Consider the following 16,318-nt stretch of genomic DNA (forward strand, 5'->3'; position numbering starts at 1 on the left):
AAACTCTGAATTTATATTAACTCTTGTATTAAGACAATTCAATTATATTATGAAGTTGATTTTGTTATTAATGCTGCGTTGAACTCTGATTGAGTTATGATAAGTTTGTGTGTAAGTTTGGGTTCGCATAGGTATGGAACCTTGGAGGGGAACCTTGCCTATGTGCCGGTCATGGATCCGGGATTCGGGTCGTGACAAACTTGGTATCAGAGCTTTAGGTTAAAAAAACAATAATATAATTAAATTCGTAATAAGTGGAGCATTAGGATCCGTGTTGTCTTGTTTGTTGTCTTTGAAATTCTGAATTCTCATTAAGCATGTCTTCTTCCTTGTGATAGATATGCTTTCCTATAATTCTGTGGTAATTATCATGCTATTGTTCTAGCATGACTTGAGTGCTCTCACTTTTATTTTAGGAAATGCCGAGGAATAGACGAATAGCTGATACTGTTAGAGTAGAGGATGATCAGGATAATGTCCCTATTGGGCGGTTGAGAACTGCAAGGCAGAGAAGGAGGCGCGGTGCACCCGTGTCTCAACATGTTGAGGAGGTACCTCCACCAGTGGAGGAAGAGCCTCAGGAGATAGAAGAGGAAGATATTGTTGATGAAACAGGTGTGGGGGTAGCTGACCCTGAACCTGTTACAGAGTTTCAGCAACTTAGCCAGGTTGTGCGGACCTGGATAGAGTTTTCTATGGAGAGAGATAGAAGGAGGGATAGAGATGTACCCTCGACATCCCACACTGTTCAGGGAGTTAATGTGCCGTTGAATGACTTCATGAAGTTGGCACCTCCTATTTTTACTGGGATGGATAGTTCAGAGGATCCTCAGAGGTTCCTAGATGATATTTGGCGACGGTGTGAAGCTTTGGGATGTACAGACCACCGAGCTGTGAGTTTGGCATCGTTCAGGTTGGAAGGAGATGTGGCAATCTCTTGGTTTGAGTCTAGGAAAAGAGCAAGACCAGTAGAGGCTCAGTGGACATGGAAGGAGTTTAGCTCCATGTTCTTAGACAGGTTTCTCCCTCAGAGCGTCAGGGATGCTCGACTTTATGAGTTTGAGAGGCTATCTTAGGGGAGCATGACAGTGGATGAGTATGATCTGAAGTTCACTCAGCTGTCTAGGTATGCAGAACATCTTCTACCCACTGAGGAGTGGAGGGTGAAGAGGTTTATTAGAGGACTCAAATCCTCTATGTATAAGGTGATGGTGTCACAGGTGTTTCCATCATACTCTTTAGCTGTTGATAGCGCCAGATTGATAGAGGCGCGAGAATTGGAGGATATGACTGCAGGCCAGTCTAAGAGGCCTAGAGAAGAGGGTCAGTCTTTTAGGCAACAGGGATTAAGTGCAGGTCCGTCTAGGGGACGAAGTGGCCGTCAGGGCTCATGGGTTCAGAGGAGGTTTAGACAGAGACCGTCAGTTAGTGGCTCAGGCGGTCAGAGTGGCAGTAGTGGTACTCAGAGTTTAGTTCAGACTGCACCTCGTAGTTCATTTGTTTCACCTAGTGATAGTTCTTCATGTCAGCATTGTGGAGGAAGTCATACTAGTGCAGAGTGCTACAGAAGGACTGGGGCTTGTTTTAGTTGTGGCCAGATAGGTCATAAGATCAGAGAGTGCCCGAGGAGACAGTTGTCAGCTTCGGGGTTATCTGCTTCAGTCCAGCACCCTATTCAGGCACCATCGACGAGCCAGTCTGTGGCTCATGGGGGTAGAGGTTTTGGTGGCCGTGGTCAGAGAGGCCGGGGTGCAGGTGATAGAGGTCAGATACAGCAGGGTCAGGGGCATGCTAGAGTTTTTGCCTTGACTCAGCAGGATGCTCAGGCATCCAACACAGTTGTTTCAGGTATTCTTCCTGTTTGCTCTTTTGAAGCAAAAGTGTTGTTTGATACGGGTGCAACCCATTCATTTATGTCTCCATATTTTGCCATGAGGTTAGATAAACAACCAACTTTGTTAAAATCTCCAATTTCAGTTTCCACTCCCTTAGATGAATTAATATTAGTGAAGTATGTGTATCTGGATTGTGAAATAGAGATTGGAGATAAGATTTTTATGGGAGACTTAAATGTCTTAGATATGGTTGATTTTGATGTGATTTTGGGAATGGATTGGTTGGCAAAGCATAGGGCTTCGGTAAATTGTTGGGGTAAGAAAATAATATTTGATCTAGATGAAGAAGTTGGGTTGGTATTTCAAGGAGATAAGATTGGGTCTCCATCAATTATGTTGTCGGCTATCTCGAGGAAAATGGCCAGAAAAGGGGTACAGTGCTACCTAGCATATATAGTGGATATAGAGAAAGAAGTTCCTCAATTAGACCAAGTCCCTATAGTTAGGGAGTTTATTGATGTCTTTCCCGGTGACTTGCCTGGATTGCCTCCATATAGGGAGATTGAGTTTTGTATTGATTTGGTTCCGGGTACCGAACCAATATCAATGGCACCATATAGAATGGCGCCAGCAGAATTGAGGGAGCTAAAGGAGCAACTGCAGGATTTGTTGGATAAAAAGTTCATCCGACCAAGTGTGTCCCCCTGGGGAGCCCCAGTGTTGTTTGTGAAGAAGAAAGATGGGTCATTGAGGTTGTGTATAGATTATAGGCAACTGAATCGAGTGACTGTTCGAAATAGATACCCACTCCCTCGCATTGATGATTTGTTTGACCAGTTGCAGGGAGCTCAATTCTTTTCTAAGATCGATCTTCGATCTGGGTATCATCAGTTGAGGATTAGGGAGTCAGACATTTTGAAGACAGCTTTTAGAACTCGGTATGGTCATTATGAGTTCTTAGTGATGTCTTTTGGGTTGACGAATGCACCAGCAGCTTTTATGGATTTGATGAATAGAGTGTTTGGCCAGTTTATTGATCAATTTGTGATAGTTTTTATTGATGATATTTTGGTGTATTCGAGGTCTAGAGAGGAGCATGAGCAGCACTTGAGAATGGTGCTTCAAACTCTGCGAGACCATCAGCTGTATGGCAAGTTCTCAAAGAGTGAGTTTTGGTTGGAGAGTGTAGCATTTCTTGGGCATGTAGTGTCAAGGAATGGGATTGAGGTTGATCCTCAAAAGATTGAAGCAGTTAAGCAGTGGCTTAGGCCTACTTCGGCGACAGAGATTAGAAGTTTCTTAGGTTTGGCCGGCAATTATCGGAGGTTTGTGGAGAACTTTTCTCGGATTTCTGCACCATTGACTAAGTTAACGCAGAAAAATGTTAAGTTTCAGTGGTCTGAAGCTTGTGAGAAAAGTTTCTTGGAGTTGAAAGAGAGATTGACTACAGCGCCTGTTCTAGCAGTACCATCAGGTTCTGGTGGTTACACAGTGTATTGTGATGCTTCGAGAGTGGGGTTAGGATGTGTTCTAATGCAGCATGGCAAGGTTATTGCCTATGCTTCACGGCAGCTGAAGAAGCATGAACAGAACTATCCTACACATGATTTAGAGATGGCGGCTGTAATTTTTGCCTTGAAGATTTGGAGGCACTACTTGTATGGTGAAACTTGTGAGATCTTCACAGATCACAAGAGTTTGAAATATATCTTTCAGCAAAGGGATCTAAACCTGAGGCAGAGGAGATGGATGGAACTGCTGAAGGATTATGATTGTACCATACATTACCACCCGGGTAAGGCAAATGTAGTTGCCGATGCTTTGAGTAGAAAATCATCAGGGAGCTTAGCTCATATTCAGGAGGTACGAAGACCTCTGATTAGGGAGCTGCATGAGTTGGTGGATGAAGGAGTCAGATTTGATCTTAGTGAAGCTGGAGCAATGATTGCTCATTTTCAGGTTAAGTCAGATTTGTTTGATAAAATAAAAGCAGCTCAGAAGGAAGATGATTCACTACTCAGGATTAGAAATGAGGTTGAGCAGGGTAAGGCTGCAGGTTTTGTGATAGGTGATGATGATGTGCTGAGATATAGGGATAGGCTTTGTGTACCTGATGTAGATGATCTGAGGAGAGAATTGATGGTAGAGGCACATCAGACAGTTTACACAGTGCATCCAGGTTCCACCAAGATGTATAAAGACCTTAAGGTGTGTTATTGGTGGAATAGGATGAAGGCTGATGTAGCAGACTTTGTTTCTAGGTGTTTGACCTGTCAGAGGGTAAAGGGTGAACACCAGAAACCTCCTGGATTGTTGCAACCATTGTTGATTCCAGAATGGAAGTGGGAAAGGATCACAATGGACTTTGTGACAGGATTGCCTAGGAGTCAGGAGGGTTATGATTCAATATGGGTGATTGTTGACAGGTTGACAAAATCAGCCCATTTTCTGCCAGTTAGGATTACTTATGGATATGCAAAGTTGGCAGAATTATTTATTAGTGAGATTGTACGGTTGCATGGAGTGCCAATCTCGATAGTGTCTGATAGAGGTCCACAGTTTACATCGCGGTTTTGGGTGAAATTCCAAGAAGCTATGGGTACCAAAGTGCAGTTGAGTACAGCTTTTCACCCTCAGACAGATGGTCAATCTGAGAGGACTATTCAGATCTTGGAGGATATGCTAAGGGCTTGTGTTATGGATTTTGGAGTTGGTTGGAGTAAGTTCCTACCATTAGCGGAATTTGCTTACAACAACAGTTATCAGGCTAGCATAGAAATGGCACCTTATGAGGCTTTGTATGGTCGGAAGTGTAGATCACCGGTTTGTTGGTTTGAGGTTGGTGAGAAGAGGCTAATGGGACCAGAGTTGATTCAGATTACCTCAGAGAAGATAGAGGTAATTAGAAATAAGCTTCAAACAGCTCAGAGCAGACAAAAGAGTTACGCAGATAAAAGAATGCGTGACTTAGAGTTTTCAGTGAGTGATTGTGTGTTCTTAAAAGTATCACCGACCAAAGGAGTATTCAGGTTTGGGAAGAAAGGCAAGTTGAGTCCTCAATTTATTGGACCGTATGAGATTCTGGAGAGAGTTGGGGTAGTTGCTTATAGGTTAGCATTACCACCAAACTTGTCTGCTATTCATCCGGTATTTCATGTTTCCATGCTAAGGAAGTATATGTCAGATCCATCGCATGTATTAGAGGTTTATCCCATTGAATTGAGGGATGATATGGTTTATGAGGTGCAACCAGAAGCTATAGTCGACCGACAAGTGAGGAAGCTTAGGTCAAAGGATATAGCTTCAGTGAAAGTGAAATGGAAAGGTCATTCACGTGAGGAAGCGACATGGGAGCTCGAGGATAAGATGCGTGAGGAGTACCCTCATCTTTTCGATAATCTCGGTAAGTATTCAATCTTTTCTATTAAGTTTCAAGGACGAAACTTTTATAAGGTGGGGAGATTGTAATGTTTTGAATATAAAGAGTTAGGAAAATACAACAAAGCCCTTGGTAGCTTAAAGAGTGGGTATAATTAAATGAGGGGTAGTGTGGTAATTGAACAATAGTTGATATATATAAATAGAGAGAAGGAAAAAAAAAAACAAAAGAGAGATCTGAATTTTGAGAGAGAACCGGCAGGAGAGAAAGGGAGAAAGAAGAAGAAGAAGAGAAAAGAGGGAAATTAGAAAGGAAATAGAAAGGAGTTGGAGAAAATAAGTAAAAAGGTAAGATTATGTATAAATATATGTTAATTAAGCTTTAATTTCGATTTTGATAAATGTTAGGGTTATGAAATTTGTGTTTTGGGTTTGATTGATGATTTAATTTGAATATTATAGAGTTAATTGTTGTGGGTATTTGATTATTTGGATGATTTTGAGAGATTGAATTGAAAGATGATGATTTTGAGTTATGATTTTGTTTGAATGGTGAAATTGTGTTAGGAATTTGGCAAGAACAGTAGGTTTCTGTTAAAAATTCTGGGTTGGAGGTTGAAGATGACAAAATTTCGGTTTGGTCCCTCAATTTTGGAAAATTACAGTTTAGTCCCCAAACTTTGAAAAATTTGCAGATTGGTCCCTGGAGCATATTCCGAGATTCTGAACAGAATAACATATGAATTATGGACAGAATTACTGTATAGATAAGAGAATTTAACACTTTCAATTTAGTCCTTCAATTTGACAAAAATTACAATTTAACCCTAAAAATTTGGTAAAATTCCAGAATGGTCCTTGGAGTATAATGAGATGATCTGGACAGAAATGAGGACTAATTATGGTCAGAATTTCAGTATATTCATGGATTTATGATAAATTTCAGTTTGGTCCTCCAATTAGACAAAAGTTGCAATTTGACCCTTAAAAATAGGATAAATTACAGATTAGTCCCTAGCTGTAATACTAGCCTTTTCAGATTGGTTTGATGAATAATTGAGGGTTATTTAGTGAATTATTATCAAGTTTTATTATTTGCTTTATTATGGATTAGATTTCGGGAAAACCGTTAAATTTTGGGTTTTAGGAAAAATAACTAGTTAGTTCAAAAACATATAGGGTTATGGAATGCACCCTTAGATAAGTGTATTAAATGGGTTATATATTCCTTTGAGTTATTCTTGAATATGCCTTCTTTGTATTCAGATAATCCTGATATTCTACCGGCGGGACGTCAGTAGGATTTTCTTCAGTATTTGCTTTTGACTTCTGTTTGCTTTCGAGTCAGGTGAGTGGATAACTTTCCATATGCATGAGAAATAGTATAAATATTTGATTTGTTAATATGAATTGAATCATGCTTCTTGATAATATATATGTTGATTATTATCCTTATTTTGATAAAGCATGATCAATTATTGAATCTGAATTCTTGATATGAACCAGTATATATTTTGAATTGAATTCTGAATTGATAGCTCCTCATTTGATTGATGTCATGAGTTGAGCCTTGAGATATGAATACGTCTGTTTGATTATGATTATGAACCTATGGTATGTCAGTCAGAATACCCATGCTAACAGGGTAGTGTTAGTCTTTGTGCACATCGTATCTGAACCCTAGTTGGTCGGGGGAGTCACCAACCTGTGTGGACTGATCATCCCACAGTACGGAGCCTCATGCTCATTGCATTTTGATTTTCTGACGAGTTTTACCATATGACATTCTTGTTATGGCCAATTTGAGAACACTTCCATAAGAACCTAAAGCCATACTTGTATATATATTTCTCATTGTTTTATTACCTCGTGTGTGTATATTGAACGTTATCTACTCACTGAGTTGTTGAACTCACCCTCTCATTATTTATCCTTTTCAGGCTTATAGCTTGATAGCAGGTCATTTTGTTGGACCTTCAGAACCTGCTTTTTGGTTGTAATTTGTACATTTTCCTTTATGTCTAGTTAGTGCTCCAAAACTCTGAATTTATATTAACTCTTGTATTAAGACAATTCAATTATATTATGAAGTTGATTTTGTTATTAATGCTGCGTTGAACTCTGATTGAGTTATGATAAGTTTGTGTGTAAGTTTGGGTTCGCATAGGTATGGAACCTTGGAGGGGAACCTTGCCTATGTGCCGGTCATGGATCCGGGATTCGGGTCGTGACAGTACCAGATGAATAGCTCAGGAATTCCTAATGGATTGACACCAGCAGAGTAGTTTCCAACTGAAGGATCAGATGAGCTTCTCCATGACATTAGCAGTGTCTTGTTCCCTGTTCTTGCGTTAGCAGTAAGTGTCATCTTTGATAAGCAAGTATCCGTAGGCTGCCGGAAACTTTGCCATACAAGGTTTCCATTCGGTCCAGCTTTCAAGACAAGGTTTCCATCATCAGTAAGCTGTGCAGTTGACTGATTGAAACCATTTGAAACATTTGATGACCAAAGAACCTCTCCCTGACCATTCAAAACCACAAGATTTCCATCTTCAGATATTGTCATCATCCCAGAAGAATCGTTGATTGGCTTGTTTCGGTTGGCCACCCATAGTACTGGAGTTGATGCTGATATATTACTATACCATATTCCGACATATCGATATGTTGAATTAACTGGGCTGAAAAATCCCAGTTGAAACATTTTTCCGGCAGACTCTATAGCTTCCGGATCTTTGATGGGTTGAGAAGTTGTTATGGTATCTCCTGCATCACCATAAACTGAACAGGAACATGATAGAAACAGAAGAAGAGCTACTGCAACTTCGCTGTTGCCAAGTCCCATACTTGTTATTGATGAGAATGGAAGATTTACAAATGGCTTATTGACTGTTCAGAGAAAGAATGCCACGAAGAAGAATATTTCTCTTCCTGTCCTTTTAATTCCAATCATGAAGTTATTTTTTCAAATAGAAACTAAGTTTAGCAATTATAAGTAAGAAATTCTTATGTTTTCTGACTTATTTCCATCTATAAAGAATGTTTAACCAAACTGTTATATTACATAAGCAGGGTTATGTTTTACTCTGAGATTTTGACCCTCTTGTGCTAAAATAGTGATGTTTCATCAGGATGAACCTCATCAACTAGGTTGTGAGATCGATAGAAATTTTATTTTTATAGGATATTATCACAAAACATACACTTGCCTCGCCATGACTGACATGTTCTTGTTAGGCGCTATCAAGAAGCTCTTGACATTCTTATTTTAAAGTAGCTTTATTCGTACTTTGTCTATTTTGAATTTGCCTGCAATATTCATGTGGGCGATGATTAAATATATACTCTAAACCATCAACTGATATATGGCATACTTGAATTCTTTTTATTAGACCAGTTATTGTAGCAATCTTTTGACTTTTTTTCCTGCATCAAAAGCTAAAAACCTTTGACTTCTTTGAAAATAGCGCTTCCCTTAAAAATTCAGGGGAGATATAAACCACAGCATAAGATCCACAGTTTTTTAGCTCAAACCATCTTGATGCTTGAATAAGAAAGAAAAGTCATCCACTTGATCTTCTCTGTCATCCAACAAGACGTTACTTGCAGGCTTCAGATCCCTGTGAATGATTCTTAGTCTGGAATCTCTATGAGTGCATTCAATTGATAAATATTTTTTTATCAATTAGCCATTTTATAACTTTTGAGAAAAAAATATCTATATTTCTAACAAAATCACTGAATGATAAAAAAAAAAAACTTGGTTTTTTCTACAAGATGTTGAAATCAATATGAAAGGAGACTTGCTATCTAAGTCATTTTTAAAATGAGCATGGAATCCATAAAGATAGTAAAAATAAAATTGGGTTTTGGCTATTTATTTTCATTGTAATTTTTTTAAAATAGATATGGTGGCTATTACACTAGCTCAATAGATTTCAATGGAATCACATTGATAAAGTTCAAATTATTATAATTAATGCTCAAAATATTAAAAAACAAATAATACTAAAAAAAAGATATTTTGTATTATTTATTTTTATTTGGGGCTTTCTCTCATTTAATATTATTTTTTATGAGATTTTTATTTATATAAAAAAAGAGCCATACAAAATATTAATGAAGTGTGCCAATACTGATATACACAGAGTTAAATACAGAAATAACAAGAATCATAATTCGAGGGTTTAAGATTGACTTTTCGAGTACAAAACCCCAAAAGTTGCTAGTAAAAGATGATTGAAACACGTGTTACGCGTGCATTCACGCGCTAGTCCATTAAGCTTCCTGAAATTGTTTGTGTGTGTGTACCCACACTCCCTTTTAAATATCCCTGCAAAAACTTAAAAGACACGAAATCAGTTCGTAGCCCACATTCTTCCAATTTCTCTTGGTTGTCTCCTCCTGGCTGGCGTTATGGGCTAAACTGAGAGGGTGATGTGATTGTCGCCGTGAATATCTGGCCGTGGAGGAGTTGCTGCCGTTTGCTGCTTGTGTAGGGCTCGTCGTTGCTATGGTGGGGCAGAGAGCTGGTTGTCGTTGGTGGTGACCGAGAGTGGACTCCAGACTTTGCTTAATTTATATATATATATATATATATATATATATATATATATATATATATGTGCATTTTTATGTTTTTCTTATGATTTTTACGGTTTTTTAACACACAAAAATTAAATAAAAATAACGAAATGACTAAATTTACTTAAAAAACATATTTTTTGTAATATATACAAAAATGAGGGGTAAAAAATAATAGGTCCATACATCATAAGGGAAAAACTAAGCATATATAAACATAGTTTAAATCATGTTACTCTTTTAGACCACTACAAGTCAGAAAATGAGATATAAAAAATGAAAGGTATTATATTCAATTATGTACACATAGAATAACATTGTTCTATTAACGTAGATATTTTAACTTTTATAACTCCACAATCTATATTAGATTAATATATAATAAAAAGAATCACAAAATAACAAACAAAAGTTAATCACATTTCTTTCAAATATAATATTATTTATTTTCATGATTATACATATATTAGTATTATTTCTGTAGGCATAGTCGATATTATTTACTCATAATATATTACAACAATAAGAAACTAAGATAAATATAAATATCCACCAATCAATTATTTATTGAAACTTATCTTAAAATTTGTTATTCATGACCGGGGATTGAATTGAAAATATTTCAAAATCAAGGTGTAAGAATGCGATTTTATAGAATTAAGAACTAAATTGTAATTTTTATCATCTTCAACCTCCACACAGATTTTCCAGCATGCAATAATAATTTTCTCTACACAATGCATACAAAAGTCAATAAGCTCTGAAACATTACATTTGTGCCTATTCCCATACCATTTACTATTAGTGGATTCTCTTTCAATATATTCGCTATGAATCTGATTGTTTTTTGTGCAATTCATTGGCAGCTAGCTGCACTGAGAGTGAAAACAAACGCGAGAGTCCAAGCAATGACAGTTCCATTAAAGAACATTTATTAGGTGTAGACAGTGAGTGGCAGGTAATTTCTCTGTCTGGCATGCTAATGAATGGATCTCTATGCTTTCCACTTGATATAATTCCATTATTCTTGTTTTTTTTACATGTGCTTGATTGGAATTGGGGGGACGAAGGAATCTATATTTTGTCCCCCGCAGGAACAAAATTTTTTATCCATGCAAGTGGATGGTGCAAACTCCAAACTTGGATCTGATATTGCAGGATCTGACGAAAGCTGTAATGTCACGTTCCTTCCACAATTTAATATAAGGACCGTAGAACTGACATCTAATAGAAAAGTCATACCCAGCAATGTAATGTTCTTCATTGATAAACTATATTAATATCTAATAGAAAAGTAAACTTGTTCTGAACTCTATCGGCCGTTAACATCAGAAATCGTCACATTGTTAATGGAATTTATCTCTTGGTTCTGTGTAATGGACTCTGTATCCAAGGAACTCTGCCTTTCAACAAATGCTGGTTTCTTTGGAGGAGGAAGATCCACACTTTCACTATTTAGCATGGAAGTGATGGTAGACACGGCCGGTCTGTCTTTCGCCAATTCTTGCACGCACAACAGACCAATATGTATGCATCGGAATATCTCAACCTGAAAACATGGATCTGATATTGCAGGAACGACCAGAGCTGTAATGTCACCTTCATTCCACAGTTTCCAAGCCTGAAAATATAAAAATCCATCCAAGTAAGAGTTTGCAAGTTTAATAGTATCAGAAATTGAAAGGAGCTTTGCAGATATATCTCAGGCAGGGAGGCGGACAGACATACAAATCCTATAAGACTCAAAGAATGCTCATTGTCATAAAAACTAGAGTTCTTTCTTCCGCTTACGATCTCCAGCAACAACACTCCAAAGCTAAATACATCTGATTTCTCTGAAAATCTTCCTTTCATTAAATATTCAGGGGACATATAGCCACTGCATGAGGATCACAGATTTCTGAGCTCAAAATAGCAAAACGGTAATAGGAGTGAAAATGAAAAATATATATATATATATGTATTTACTTACTAGGTTCCAACGACCCTGGTAGTATTCACTTGATCTTCATTGCCACAAAAAATCCTGGCCATTCCAAAGTCTGAAATTTTGGGATTCAGCTCATGGTCCAATAAGATGTTACTTGGCTTCAGATCTCTATGAATAATTCTTAGTCTAGAATCTCTGTGAAGTTAAAGAAGACCTCGACAAATCCCGTTAATAATGTCGAAGCGTCTTTCCCAATCTAGCTGTCCTTTCCTGAGTGAATCTAAGCATATTGTATCCAGGAAAAATCATGAGAAAACAAGGGCAAATCAAAATGAGTCAAGAAAAGTAGTAGCTAAACAAAAGAGGGCAGGAGCTCTAACCAAAGAGAAATGTATCCAAGCTTTTATTCGGCATGTACTCATAAACCAACATCATCTCTTCTCCTTCAACACAGCAACCAAGAAGTCTCACAAGATTCCTATGTTGGAGTTTAGAAATCACCGCAACTTCATTCATAAACTCTTCGCGCCCTTGACCAGATGTTCTAGAGAGTCTTTTCACAGCTATTTCCAGCCCATCTGGCAATTTTCCCTACAATGTCACATCAAACCAATAAATACCCATTTTCTCTATAACGCACCTTTAGTTCCAGAAGAATTACCCTGTATACTGCACCAAAGCCGCCCTGCCCAAGCTTCTTCGATATGTCAAAGTTGTTTGTAGCAGTTTCAAGAATTTGTAATTTGAAGAGTGGTTCCAGTTTAACTTCCCTGACGTTTTCGGGCAAGTTTCCATCAAAAACTGTTTCTTGTGCTTCTCTCGTTTGAACGATAAGGTCTCCTCACTTGTCAACTTCCTTTCTGAATTCAAGTGGAAGTATCGTTGTTATTTGTGAATTGTGTTTTTCTTTACTTGTAAAAATTGTAAAGTTTAGAAGTCCAGTAAGCTAATAAGACGTAGCATATTACCTCTATGTGTAGCCATCCACTCCCAAGAAAAAAACACACAGATGCAGATAGCTATGGCTCCTACAATCACTGACATACTGATGATTACTTTCATGTTTCTCTTGTTATCAGCAACTAAAAAATTGTACTGATGGTTATTTGACAAAAATGTAATGGAAATATGAAAAAACTTATCAATGTTTCCTCATACGGATACAGAACTTTTTGTACGTACACTAGTGAATGAAACACTAGTGAATGAAAATTAGAAAATATTATAACAATTACCAAATTCTGTGTACGCCAGGCGAATGTTGAGATCTGTCCCTCCTTCTGAGAACTTTTGTATATCAATCAAGTTTCCTGTCCATGCCATACAACCAAAATCTTTATAATATGAATAAGCTGTTGGGAAAACTAGGGACAACTAACCGGATCAATTCAGCGGAATACAATTCACAATTCACAAGTCCTAATCCTTTTTCCCTCTTTGTGCAGTAAAAACAGAATCAAACAATGAACAAATATAATGCAACAATCACACAAATCAACACCAAGATTTTTACGTGGAAAACCCGATGCGGGAAAAACCACGGGACCGGAGTCAACCTAAAAACTTCCACTATCACGAATAATGGGTTCACAATTGTTCTTCCTCAGATTCAACTAAGGGCTACAACATATATATCATCAAGAACAACTTATTCTCGGATTACAACAAGATTAAAGAGAGTAATGTTAGAGAAAAGCTCACAACACTGACAGCCCCGTTTTCTGTCAAAACGACCAGCTTCCACACCACCAATCTTCAATCCAACCGTTCAAAATGAAGAGTAACGTGTCTAGAAGCTGCTGTCCAAATATCAGCCCGATCCAACGGTGAACGAACTGGAAATCGAAGAAAGAAGACAGACTGCTCTGCTGCCTCCTCTTCTTTCTTTCTCTCGGTTTTTCTCTGCTCTCTCGTTCAAATTTGCTACTGCCTCTACAGTGGCAGTTTCATTTTAAATCAAAGAGGCAGCCAGCTGCCTGCTTAATTAATGTGGTGGTTCCCCCATCACATGGTGCGGGACCACACACAACAAATCTCCCCCTCACGCACCATGTGAGGAATTCGCCATACCGGCGATCAACATGTAAGCTTCAATTTAGGAGGCTCTGACAAGCCTGCCTCCCTTCTGCAAAACTCAAACTTCTCTCTCGGTAGAGGTTTGATCATCATGTCTGACACGTTGTTATCGGTATGGATCTTCTCAACAACAAATGACTTCATCTCCATAGCATCTCGAATCCATTGATATCTAACCTCAATGTGCTTTGATCGAGAGTGAAAAGTAGGATGCTTACTGAGATGGATTGCACTTTGACTGTCACAGTGCAACACAAAGTTCTCTTGAACTAGGCCTAGTTTATGTAAGAACTTCTTCATCCATAACAACTCTTTGCCCCCTTCAGTAAGAGCAATATATTCAGCCTCTGTAGTGGATAATGCCACACATTTTTGCAACCTTGATTGCCATGAGACTGCTCTCCCTGCAAACTTCATCAAGTATCCTGATGTGGACTTTCTAGAATCAACATCACCAGCCATATTTGCATCTGTGTATCCATCCAACACAGGTTTATCATTACCAAAACATAAGCTGAAACTAGAAGTACCTTTGAGATACCTGAGTATCCATTTCACTGCTGACCAGTGTTCTTTACCAGGATTGGAGAGGAACCGACTAACCACACCAACTGCATGAGCTATATCCGGCCTTGTGCAAACCATGGCATACATCAAGCTACCAACTGCGGATGCATAAGGAACCTTTTTCATCTCATCTCTTTCTTCATCACTTGAAGGACACTGCTTAGAACTTAGTTTAAAGTGGCTTACAAGTGGAGAACAAACCGGTTTGGAGTTGCTCATGTTGAATCTCTCAAGTACCTTTTGAACATATCTCTCCTGAGATAGCCAAAGTTTCTCCTTCTTCCTGTCACGTGTGATCTTCATGCCAAGAATCTGTTTTGCCGGTCCTAAGTCTTTCATTGCAAAAGACTTGCTTAACTCATCCTTCAACATCTGAATCTTCTTAGCATCATGGCCAACAATCAACATATCATCCACATACAATAGGAGAATAATAAAGTTTCCATCTGGAAACCTTTTCATAAATACACAATGATCAGAAGTGGTCCTGTCATAACCATGATCCACCATGAAAGAATCAAACTTCTTATACCATTGTTTTGGAGCTTGCTTTAACCCATATAGGCTCTTTTTCAACTTGCAAACTAACTGCTCTTTACCTTTTGCTTCAAACCCTTCAGGCTGCTCCATGTAGATTTCTTCATCTAAATCACCATGGAGAAAGGCAGTTTTCACATCAAGTTGCTCAACTTTAAGATTCAAACTAGCAGCTAAGCCAAGCACAACTCGGATTGAAGACATCTTGACCACTGGTGAAAAGATTTCTTCAAAATCAATACCCTTCTTCTGACCGAAACCTTTCACAACCAATCTTGCCTTGTACCTTGGTTGTGAGCAATGTTCATCAATTTTCAGCCTGAACACCCATTTGTTCTTGAGTGCTCTCTTACCTTTAGGAAGCTTCACTAACTCAAAAGTATGGTTTTCATGCAAGGATTTCATCTCTTCTTGCATTGCTTGCAACCACTCACTTTTCTTCTCATGTGACATGGCTTCATCAAAGCATTCTGGCTCTCCCCCATCAGTAACTAACACATACTCATGAGGAGAATATTTGGTGGAAGGTTGGCGAGGTCTGGTTGACCTCCTCAATTGTGGCTCATCTGGAGCTTCCTGCATAACCTGTTCAGGAATAACATCAATATCATCATTAGTTGATTCATGATCACCAACTAATGGCTCAATAAGAAAACCACCATTATCATCATTTTGCAAATCTCCCTCATGATTAGCAAGCATCAAAGGTAACTATGGAGTGGGTCTTGGATTTGAATTAGATGGAATAAAAGTAGTAGACTCTGTTTTCTCCTTCAGTTCAAAGTCTTCAATGGTTTGATCTTCAAAGAAGATAACATCTTTGCTTCTCACAATTTTCTTCTCCTTTGGATCCCACAACCTATAGCCAAACTCATCATCTTTAGATCCCAAGAAAATACACTGCTTTGTCTTGCTGTCAAGCTTGGACCTTTCATCCCTTGGAACATGTACAAATGCTCTGCATCCAAACACTCTCAAGTGTGCATAGGAAACATCCTTTCCTTTCCAAACTCTATCTGGAACATCAAACTCAAGAGGAACTGATGGAGAAAGGTTGATCATGGCAACTGCAGTCTTCATTGCCTCACCCCAAAAGGACTTAGGCAGCTTTGCATGAGAGAGCATACATCTAATTCTTTCAACAATGGTTCTGTTCATTCTCTCAGCCACTCCATTCTGCTGTGGAGTCTTAGAAACTGTCTTCTCCAACTTGATACCCTGTTCCCTGCAGTACTTCTCAAAAGGACCTCTATATTCACCACCATTGTCTGCTCGAACACATTTCAGCTTTCTGCCAGTTTCTCTTTCAACTCTGGCATGGAAATCTTTAAAGACATCAAGCACCTGATCTTTGGATTTCAAACAAATGGCCCAAATCTTCCTGGAGTGATCATCAATAAAACTAACAAAG

At 38.4% G+C, this 16,318-nt stretch overlaps 1 protein-coding gene across 3 annotated transcripts in view; it reads right to left on the reverse strand.

Annotated features, from left to right (window-relative positions):
• LOC7497011 (G-type lectin S-receptor-like serine/threonine-protein kinase At1g11330) overlaps positions 1–16,318 on the reverse strand; it is a 66,000-nt gene that overhangs the window by 29,268 nt on the left and 20,414 nt on the right. Inside the window, exon 7 of one of the 3 annotated variants that reach the window (XM_052445236.1) lies at positions 11,526–11,676. The exons of the other annotated variants lie outside the window; for them this stretch is intronic. Coding sequence (XP_052301196.1) covers positions 11,526–11,676 — 151 coding nt within the window. The remainder of the gene's footprint in view (positions 1–11,525; positions 11,677–16,318) is intronic. 3 annotated transcript variants of the gene reach the window in all.

This window comes from Populus trichocarpa, chromosome 11 (assembly GCF_000002775.5).
Source record: "Populus trichocarpa isolate Nisqually-1 chromosome 11, P.trichocarpa_v4.1, whole genome shotgun sequence".
Taxonomy (NCBI): domain Eukaryota; kingdom Viridiplantae; phylum Streptophyta; class Magnoliopsida; order Malpighiales; family Salicaceae; genus Populus; species Populus trichocarpa.